The sequence below is a fragment of the Eublepharis macularius genome, chromosome 13 (genome assembly GCF_028583425.1).
Source record: "Eublepharis macularius isolate TG4126 chromosome 13, MPM_Emac_v1.0, whole genome shotgun sequence".
In the NCBI taxonomy this organism is placed as follows: domain Eukaryota; kingdom Metazoa; phylum Chordata; class Lepidosauria; order Squamata; family Eublepharidae; genus Eublepharis; species Eublepharis macularius.
This window is the reverse complement of record NC_072802.1, coordinates 71,865,423-71,876,060: the sequence shown is the minus strand read 5'-3', so window position 1 is coordinate 71,876,060 and position 10,638 is coordinate 71,865,423. Positions and strand designations below refer to the sequence as shown.

The following is a 10,638-nucleotide window of genomic DNA, read 5'->3' as shown; positions in this document are numbered from 1 at the left end:
GGAGGTCTTTCCAGTTCTGTCTCCACTACCACCTTCTCTCCCCCACCCCTGTTTTGTAATCTTCCTTCCCTCAAAGGGCAGACCATAAGTTCCTTGGGGGAGAGACTGGCATTGCACCGTGCCTTGCACATTAAGGAGAAAGAGAAATGTCAAATGTCCTGAATCTTCCATTCCCATAGACTTCTTCACTCAGCAATTTCCAAGATGTAAGAAAATGTTCTGTAACTCTTGGAAGAGAATTCAGTTTCCACCATCATCTCCATTCAGTCCTTCGGGTGATTAAGAGATTCCTGATAATGCATTTAGGCTATTTTAGCATGAGGCAAAAGACACAAATATTTCCTGCATGTCCAGCATTTGAACAGATTAAGATTTAAAAATGCTATCACACCTTGACAGTGCTATCCTAATGTACTGGTCAAGGGCAAGGGGAGTAACACCTTTTTTCACACTACGCACCCCAAGGAATGTTCAGTTGATATTTCATGGTTGCAGAAGGTTACTCTGAAGAAAGTTCCCACAGGGCTGACTTCCAAGGAAGTGCTCATGGAATTCTACAGCCTTGATTTCACAGTGCTTTGAATGGGTCTAGAAGTGAAAGTTAAAATCTTGATTAAGGGACATTAAAAGTATACTTGCATAAGGCAGGTTTGCTGTGCCTCTGTAGGGGGTTAATGTCTCTCCGATTCCATTGCCCTTTGGAAAACCCCAATCTTGGGACCCATAGCAAGCCCATAACACATTGTAGGATGAGATCTTCAGGCAACGACTTTCTCTTATGACGTTTGCTGTTAGGATGAGAAACAAGCACAGCCTTCTCTGGGGTGGCCCCCTTCTTAAGAAATTCTGCTCCCAAAGCAGCTGATCTGACTAGTTCAGCAGGGCCCTTTTAGAATTCGTGTTAGAACCAGTTTTATTCTGTTGTTTTTAGACAGGGCTGCTTTGGTGGTTTTATTTCGGCTCCCTACTGTACTTTTACTTTCAATGGTGAGTTTTGAATTGGGTTCTTACTGCATTTTATACCTGTCTTAGTAATTATAGTGTAAAAGAATAAAAATGTTTGGAACTGTCTTTAAAGGCCCTTAGTGAGTAAAAAAGCAGGCTATAGTTATAAAAGGGGCATTTAAAAGAAGGAAAAGATGATGACGTAATTAGGGCCAAATGGACTGGGACCTTGAAATGGATTGGGGACACACATGGCAGTCTTAGCTTCAGCTGTGAGGTCAGTGGTGGGGCTGGCCGAGAGCCTCCTGGAGCTTTATCAAACCCTTCAATCAGAAACAGAAGCTTTCCAATCTAAACATTTTGGAAGACTTTGTTGGGTAACGTTTCTACCTCTCCATGTGGTAATAGGTAAGGCTCGACTCCTCTGCACTGGGCAGCTGTTGTCATAAACCATGACGCTCTAGCAGCTGTGGAGCCATTTCGGTTGGAAATCTGAGCTGGCAACGAATTCCTTCAAGGAGCGCATGCCTCATCTCAATAGCAGCTGGCACTTGCCAAGAAGGGAAATGTTTTGACATCTTGCAAATGCGACATGCATTTCGGAATTTCTGCAGATTTGTTGAACACTATGGGTTTGTGTTCACACGTTTGTGTTCTGCACCTGCCCCCAATTGCTCACCACTGCCTGGTTTACGGTGAGCATGCAAAGCAGAGCTCTCTGGAGCTACAACTGAATGAGGAGAGCCTGATGCAGCTGTTATGGGCTTACATTTTCAGACTGCAAGGGGGTGCCATTTGGGATATTTTAAACCATCGGGTCTATTTGAAAGGTGCTTCAAATTAATTGGGAAGAATTTTAAAAAACCTTTTAATACAGCTGCTTACAAAACCCCCAGCTGGCAAAGGCCATCTTAGAAGAGGTGCTCTTCTCTCACATACAAGAGAAGCCTGCTTTTAATCTGGATGGCTGATCCCAACATGCCTGCTGCCTCCTCCTGCCCCCACTACCGGTCTTGAAACTCTGGCATCGCAAATAGCTGCTTGGGCAACAATCGGCCCTTCCCCAGATATTGTTTGCTCTGAATTTCATAAGGATTAGTAACCTGTTTACAAGGCCAAGTTCTCACTTGGTGGGCCATGCCAGGTGATTCCATTCTACACAGCTGTGCTCCATGCTGACTATTCTAGCAATGAATAGTTGATCCTACCTGTCATGAGGCAGCTGGGAAATGAAGTGTCAGCTCATCACTATTCCTGAAATCTACAGCTCTCTGGGGCATTCCCACCAGGACCTGGAGCGGCTCCACTCATCTGGAGAACCAGGGCAAGAGATGCCCAGCTGAACTCTTTGAGAACTAGAAACCAGCCACAGCAGTCGCTCTGAATACCTCCCTCGCCTCCACTCCTGTTAAAGGATCCTTCTGAGGAACTGCATGAATCTGTGCTCTGCTGCCCTCCAGAGGTGCTCAGTGCTTCCTCAACACAGTGATTTAAAGCAGCCTCCAGAGAGCTCATTTTGCAAACGTGCCACCTCAAAGGGCATGCCTGTAAGGCCCGGTCTCAGCACCACGCTGGCTGCAGCAAAAGAATTCACCAGCAGGACTTTGCACCTTGTTTAAACTGGGCTGCTATCTGGGCAAAGCAGCTATCAGCTTTACATGGGCAGCAGTCCATTGTAAATGAGGCATGACAAGCTTGGATTGGCGCTTTGGTCAGGAGTCTGGCTGAGCTCACTTGCAGGCTGCCTTTGGAGTAGTCTAGTCTCAGCTGTATGGATGGATCTTAGATGCATGTTCTGATCACATCTAGGTTAAGATTACTGTGATGCACACCATGTGGGGCTGTCTCCGAAACCTTCTAGAAAATCCAGCTGGTCCAAAATGCAGCAGACAAGAGTAGTCTCAGGGGTGGGATACAGGGATCGCATCACCCCCGTGAGCTACCGTGCTGTCCAACCTACCAGTTAAGACCTTGCAAGCCCTGCTTTCTGCACCCCTACCCAGAAAGATCAGGCGGGTGGCTTTTTCAGAGGGGCCACCATGCCTGGGGCGTCCACCCCCTTGAGGCTAACCTGGTACCTCATTGGTTATCCTCTATGCTCCAGGCCAAACCCTTGCGTTCTACCCAGACTTTTAACTAAAGAGGTTCGATTTTTTAAAAAAAACTGTTCCTGCAAGCTGCTAGCCAGATGGCCGTCTTACAAGAATCATTTTAAGCTGCAAGTGGTTTATAATGAATTTTGCTGTAAGGTTTTAATGCTTTAATGATTTTATAATTTTATTATATGGTACTATGACCCACAACTAGGTCTTTGGGAAGATGGCATTTAAGCTTCCTAAATAAGTAAGACTTTTATTCCTCACTCTTTTGTCATTGATAGGTTCATCTAGGAATATTCCCTTAGGGTGAATACTGCACTAGGTCTTCCAAGCAAGTTTCGCACACTATTGTTTCAGTACTCAGGTTGGAATTGGTAAGTATAAACAATCAATTTTTGTCACGTTCTAGCTGATGGTATTTTTTTTAACATTTGCAAGCATTTTAAAAAGCTACTCTGAATTATGCATGTATAAAGAGTAAAAATTCATCTTCAGAAAGTAAGCAGGACCCCTCCTTCAGAACCACAGCTGAACAACTCCTCCTCCACGGTACAAAGAACAAAAAACACATGACACACTGACTTAGAGAACAGCCATGTATTATTTGTGCGTACAATTATATAGCTATGTTGTACATAAAATAAATCTGTATTTTGTGCATAAATAGCCTGACCAAGGCAAAACCCACTCCTATACAACAAAAACTTAACCAGAATGGCGGAAGAGGTTGCCTGTTCTTTCTCCTTTTAGCCCAGGGCTTTGCATAAGCTGCCTCCTATACATTAGGCAAGGAGAATATGGTACTTTCGGAACAAATTGAGCCAGGGGTCCCCTGGCAGTCTTTCTGTGCTGTAGCCCCAAAGCAAACTGTTTTAATCCCCCTCCCCCTTTCACACCAGAATATCTCAGGTATACCCAGGAGGTGGGTGGGGACTGCTCACTGCTGCCTACAGGTGATCAACACCCCCAGGGAGACAACCCTTTATTTCCACAGGGAAAGTCCTTCTGTCTCATTTAGGCAAAAAGCCCACTTCCCTACTACGGTTCACACTAAGGCCTGAGATGATTCTTTGATAAGGATAAGAGAAAATCTCATGGTGAAATCACATGGTTTTCTTTTCAGAAGTGAGTGGAAATAAGGAACAGAGGACAGCTACTCCCAAGAAGTGCAAGGTATTTGTCCACTACTCTTAGTCTGCCCTGATGGTTTTAATACATTGTGGATATTTGGGGTCCCCTCTCCCCTCCACTCACTAGAAGCAGGTGGACTGGCTTCCTAACAATTGCACAGCAAATTAAAATAGGAACAAGGGGTCAGCTTTGCCTCCAAGGACTCCCCCTACACACTGGCTGCGTCCTTCTCTGCCTCTCCAGTCTCTGAGCCTTGTTTCAGCTTGTAATCTGCCAAGGCAGCCTTGATGGCATCTTCGGCCAGCACTGAGAAAGAGAAGAAAAAATCATCATCAAGCAGAATGAAGAGCAGGAGTGCGCCTCGAGAAATAAATCATACACACACAAAAACATTTTTTTAAAAGCCCAGAACAGCCAGACTTCGAGCAGGTCACACTTACAATTCTCCAGCAGTTTGTTTCATAGAGTTTGCGCCTTGCATAACAAACCTCTTTTGTTGAAGGGTTACTTAATAAGCCCATTTATTTTGGAGGGCTGTTTGGATAACCAGTTATAACAGGATATCAACATACCACTTCAGCATTCAAGGCATCTGAGAGCCTCTCAGGTTCTGTGTGTGAATGAGAGAAGAGAAATGCACACTTCTCCAGAGAGAACTAGAAGTGTTAGAAGTCAAAAGCTGCAATCCCTGTTCATCATTCATCCACAGCAGAAAAAGATCCAGCTCTAATTGCAGTTATTTTTCCTGGTGCAAGAGCCTTGCACTGCTACCATAAGTGGAACAAAGACACTTTACGCTCTTTTGGTATTTTGGACCTTTGCAATACATTTCTCAGTTCAGTTTCCCACATTTACCAGGAGGAATCCAATGAGATAACTAAGCAGGGGTAGTCATTGAAAGTTACTTACTGGAGCAGTGAAGCTTGACTGGAGGAAGGCAGAGCTCTTTAGCAATGTCTGTGTTTCTGATCTTCAAGGCTTCATCAACCTGAAATGAACAATAATCACAACTTGGTTTTAATTCCTCCGTCTTTCACTAGATTCATACAGTCCTGCTCCGAGGATACAATTGCACTGTGCATGACGAGCAACTGCTAACAGACTTCACACTGTCATCTTCTTATGACCAAGATCTGTAATACAGTCCATTCTTACCGTCTTCCCTTTCACCCATTCAGTAGCCAAGGAACTCGAAGCGATTGCCGACCCACACCCAAATGTCTTAAACCGGGCATCGATGATTTTTCCTTTTTCATCCACTTCAACCTAAAAAGATGTCAATGGTGTTAGTTTTCAAACACTATTTAAAAAAAACAAACCCTTCATCTACAAGTAACAGAGTAACAGATAGGGAAAAGTTCATTGCACCGGACTTTAAGGGAGGAGCCATGGCTGAGGAGCCAAGTATGTCCTTTGTTGGCAGAAGTATCCAATCAAAGGGATCAAGTTACAGGCAATGTGAAAGATTCTAGAGTTGCTGCCAGCCAAAGCAGACAACACTCTGATCAATGGCCTGACTTGGTATAAGGCAATTTCGCGTGCAGGGTCTTGAGGCCGCAACAACTTACTTGCAGTTTCATGACATCTCCACAGGCTGGAGCTCCCACAAGGCCAGTCCCAACATTTCTGGCACTCTTGTCCAGAGAACCAACGTTTCTAGGGTTCTCATAGTGATCTACAACCTGAAAATGAAAATTCAGAGGCAAAGATTTGGCATGTCTCCATCTTTCAACTACACAAAGGACTTTGACAAATCCCTGATAAGCTTAAACAGAACTGTTAAGATCCCAGAGGAATTTTCTGGAATCCCAGAAAATTATGCTCATTCCGCTTCTCAAAGCCTTACTAGATCACTAGGGCTGAAAAATTTGGTCTGCTGTAGCTTAGATTGCCTTAAAAACAGATTAAATGCATTTATGAACAAAAGGGCTACGGAAGTTAAATGGAAAAAAATGCCTCCATGTTCCAGAAACTGGCCCATCACAAGAGGAAACAGCCACATCTGACAAGCTTTGCATGCAAACTCCTCGAGCACATCTGGCTGGCACAAAGTTGGAAGGTGGAGCCCTGATTTTAGCTTGTTGAAATAATACAGCCCCAAATACTAGGTTCTATGACTGCCACCTACTGGCGTACATTTCTAGCCTAAGGCCAACATTGCTGCGTAGTCCGCTATTTCCCAGAAAGTTTCCGCAAGTCACCTCTAGCAGCTCCTCATCCCTCCGCCGCAAGAGGCCTTAAGGGAAGTGTGGCGTGCTGAGGCCATGCAGCTCTGAAACAAAGCCGCCCCCTTGTACTGTTCTCATGACACACCTGCAGCAACAGCCCAGCAAGAGGACATCCAGTACAAAAAGAAATTCAGACATAATTAGTCCCACACCCCAGCAATACGAAACCGGCAAGCTTAGGAGAGCCACTAGAGGCCACATTTCTGTGCCATTTCAAAATCTGCACAGAAAAGGTAAAGTAAAACAGAGTTCAGGTTTTCCAGAACACAGGCAATTTCGGGTGCGTAGCCAACGTGGTCTGTAGAAGAAGAGTACGATCTGGGTCCAGAAGCACATTCCAGACTGTCTAGATTTCAAGGTACGAGTTTTTGAGAGCCACAGCTCCATCCCGGGTCCTTCTGTTTAGGCACAAAGTGGGCAAAAACACCTCTCTGCCTGAGACCCTCCACCAATCGAAAGCCCCACTACTTCAAGAGCTGCTCACTCTCCACCCTCCCTAAGCCCTAGCCTTGGGGGAAAGCCAGCAGCCCCGGCCCATCTTCTTCCCACCCTACTGGGCTTGTAGTTGCAGCTGCCCTTTCCTGCTGTGCAGCGAGGAGGGCGTCGTTATTCCTAAAGGGCCAACTGATCTTGAAGGGAGGAAATTTGGATTTTCAAAAGAGCACCGGGGGGGGGGGGGGGAGAGGTACACTAAACCTACATGGTCATAGATCCAGAGGAGTTAGTGGCAAAATAGTTGAGTCCAGTAGCACCAGACTAACCCACTTTATTGTAGCATAAGCTTTCGAGAACCACAGCTCTTTTCGTCAGATGCATCTGATGAAGAGAGTGGTGGTTCTCGAAAGCTTATGCTACAATAAAGTGGGTTAGTCTTAAAAATGCTACTGGACACTAAACCTGCAGGGGATTCAGCCAGCCAAGAAGAGCCCCGCGAGCCGCCGCTCTCCACAAAGCCGCTTCCTTCCCTCGCCCGCCGCCTGTCCCCCGCAGGCAAGCCAGGCGCTCCTGCCCCGCTTCAGAGCCCCCTTCGTCGCCCTCCACGGAGGGCGCCCCTGCCCCAATGTCACCCGTCCTGCGCGCTCGCCCCTCCGTCCCACGCCTGCTTCGTCCCCTCGGCGGCCGGCCCCGCGCCCCACCTTCTCGTGATAGGCCGCGGCCGGGAGGGCCGTCTGGGCGCCCAGGCAAGGCCTCAGGAGGGCCGCCGTCACCCTCACGCCGCTCGCCCGCAGCGCCGCCATCTTGAGTGTTTTGAAAAGACGACGCAGCGCCTCAAGAGCGAAGGGGGCGGCGCGCGAAGATGACGTCATCCTGCGCCGCCGCCTGAGGCGCCCGCCCCTTGTGACGCACCACCGCCCCTCTTGGCCCCGCCCCCGCCCCAGGATAGGAATTAACCGTTTCCCGCCCGGAGGTTTATTGGCAGGCAAGGCGGCGCTGGGGAAAACTCATCGCCCGCAGGGACGAAGCGGGAATTGTGTTACTAAGCGGCGTTTATTCCACTAATCGATATGTATTCAATATACCCTTTTACAGTGTTTATTGAAATGTCTTTCAAATTGACTGTACTGACTCGCCCTGTGTAATCCGCTTTGAGTCTTAGTAAGAAAGGTAAAGGGAGTTCCCCTGTGCAAGCAACGAGTAATTATTACTGACCCATGGGGGAAACATCGCATCACGATGTTTTCTTGGCAGACTTTTTGTTACAGGGTGGTTTGCCATTGCCTTCCCCAGTCATCTACACTCTCCCCCCAGGAAACTGGGTACTCATTTTACTGACCTTGGAAGGATGGAAGGCTGAGTCAACCTTGAGCTGGCTATCTGAACCAGCTTCCGCCAGGCTCGAACTCAGGTGGTGAGCAGAGCTTGGGCTACAGTACTGCAGCTTACCACTCTGTGCCACGGGGCTCTTATAAGTATGAGTAAGACAGACTATAAATAAAGTCAATAAAATAAAATGCGAATTGCATGCTAACTCCGTAAGATGCATTAATCAAAGAAGCTGCATGGGCGTATTAGGCAGGATAGATTAACATGGAACACCCATGTGCAGAGGCAGTGTATGGAGAGCCCACTGAGCTGCTTCAGTTTGGAGTATGGATTTGATTGAGCAAAAGGTAAAGGACCAGCTGCCACGCCCTCCCAATAGGACTAGTCTTCAGCCTTGGAAGATGGGATATATGGACAATAACAACTCCTCCTAATATCAAGATCTGGGTCTCACAGCACCTTAAAAACGCACTAGGGAAGATGACCTTGCTCTTCCACTGCAGACCAACAGGGCTGCCCACTCAAAACTACCAGCATCGAAGCTGATGGCCAAGTTCCAATCACTTCAAAAATATTAGTTTGTAAATTTGATTAAGGAAGAGAAAAATGAGTGAAATTCTCGGAAGCCAAGCAGGGCCAGTCCTTGGATGGGAGATCACCAAGGAAGGCTCTGCAGAGGAAAGCGACGGCAAACTACCTTTGCTCCTCGCCTGTCTTGACATCCCCTTGCTGGGGTCCCCGTAAGTCAGTTGTGACTTGACGGCACTTTACACACACCCAGTCCTCATCTACTGCAATTGCTTGAATTGCTTCTCCAACGCTGTAATCTGCCTTGCCTCTCTGCAACAAAGGCAGGTTGCAACTGAAGCTCATCCTCCTCAACCTTGCTACATTCCTGTGAGATGGGACTGTATTGCTGTCAATTCCATACTGTGTGTTCCCTCTCAGAGCAGTTTACAAAGTGTGTTATCATTATCCTCTGGTGGGGCGGGGCTGAGAGAGCTCTGAGAGAGCTGTGACTGACCCAAGGTCAAGTGGAGGAGTGGGGGGGGGTCAAATCCAGTTCACTTCAATTATATTCCAGTTTTCTCTCCAATCAGGACCCAGATGGCTACTACATTCTCAATTTTATCCTCAAAACAATCATGGGAGGGAGGCTAGGCTGAGTGTGTGTGTGACTGGCCTGATATTACCCAGCAAGTTTCCATGGTAGAGCGGTGATTTGGATCTCCCAGATCCTAGTCCACTCTACCTCTACAACACATTTATGCTGAAATAAACGTTTTTAGACTTCAAGGTGTCACTTGATGTTTTGTTTTACTTTGCTGCAACAGACTAACATGGCTACCCCTTTGGAATGCAGATGGATGTCTGAGCCTGTCAAGGCTTATTTGTATGTTCCTGGAAAAGGTGAAGTTTGAACTGGGGCCTCCCTTAATCTCATTTGTAAGATATCTGTTTTGCTTTATCCCAAGTTTGACCTCACTCGCTTGTAGTAGTTTCTTGCATGTGCAGAAGAATTTCCTTTCATCAGCTACACAAAAATCGTCACCCCAAAGATACGTAGGATGTGCGAGGGTTTCAAGAAGTGGGTTGTGAGCCATGAGAGCATATTTCAAAATAAATACTGGTAATCTTTAAGGCACCACTGGATTTTTTTTCTAGAAGCAGAAGTGGGCTGGGAGATGAAAATGGCTCCAAACCGAGGCAAGCTGAGAGACCTGCCCCCAAACATTGCTACAAGCCAGCACTGCAGTGGGGTAAACAATGGCCATTAGCTCACCCATTGCTTCTTCGTGAAAACTGACAGCAGCAGAGGTCAGGAAAACACAATCTGGGGGACACAGGTTACCACTTCTGATGAAGGGCCTAAACCCAAGTGACCCCTGAGATGGGGCTTTGCTGTGCTCGTTTCTGGCTAGCAGTGACCCTAGGGCAGTGGCCCACTGGGAAATTTCCGTGTAAGTTAAGCACCCAGCCTGCAGCTGTCCAGAAGGCAGCACTTCTGCAGATAGGAATTTTGCACCTATCCCTGATGTGCTGGCCTTTTGGTTGCCAACTCCAGCTTGGAAACCTCCTGGAGATTTGAGATTGAAGCCTGAGGAGGCTGGAGTTGAGGTTGGCAACTTTAGGGGTCTCCCCCATTTCAATACCTCTAGCAAGCTGCGAAAGTCTTTTCTGCTCAGCACGTGCCAGCTCAGAGCCTAGCCCCGCCCTTCCTAGGGCCCCGCCCCTTGCACTGATCGTCAACCAGCTTGTCGGTCGCCTATTGGTCAATGCGACGGAGGCAGCAGCCCCGCCACACTTACCATGGTGGCCCAGTTTGCCCTTCACGAACAGCCAAGCCACAGCGCGCTCTGGACTGACCTCCTTTCAAGCCCTCCTGTCTGCAAAAGAGCCCGAAGGGCGCCCCGAGCGCTGCCCGTTTGGCAACGACCCCGGAGAATCCTCCTCCCTCGGCCCGTCCTGAC

At 47.5% G+C, this 10,638-nt stretch overlaps 1 protein-coding gene across 1 annotated transcript; it reads right to left on the bottom strand.

Moving 5' to 3' along the window:
• Positions 1-3,626: 3,626 nt before the first annotated feature.
• Positions 3,627-7,681, bottom strand: ISCU (iron-sulfur cluster assembly enzyme). The gene is made up of 5 exons (XM_054997119.1): positions 7,540-7,681; positions 5,744-5,857; positions 5,331-5,441; positions 5,085-5,163; positions 3,627-4,481 (listed from the first exon to the last, which is right to left on the bottom strand). The coding sequence occupies exons 1-5, from the start codon at positions 7,639-7,641 to the stop codon at positions 4,384-4,386; spliced, it is 504 nt and encodes a 167-aa protein (XP_054853094.1). The 5' UTR covers positions 7,642-7,681; the 3' UTR covers positions 3,627-4,383.
• Between the last annotated feature and the right edge of the window lie 2,957 nt (positions 7,682-10,638).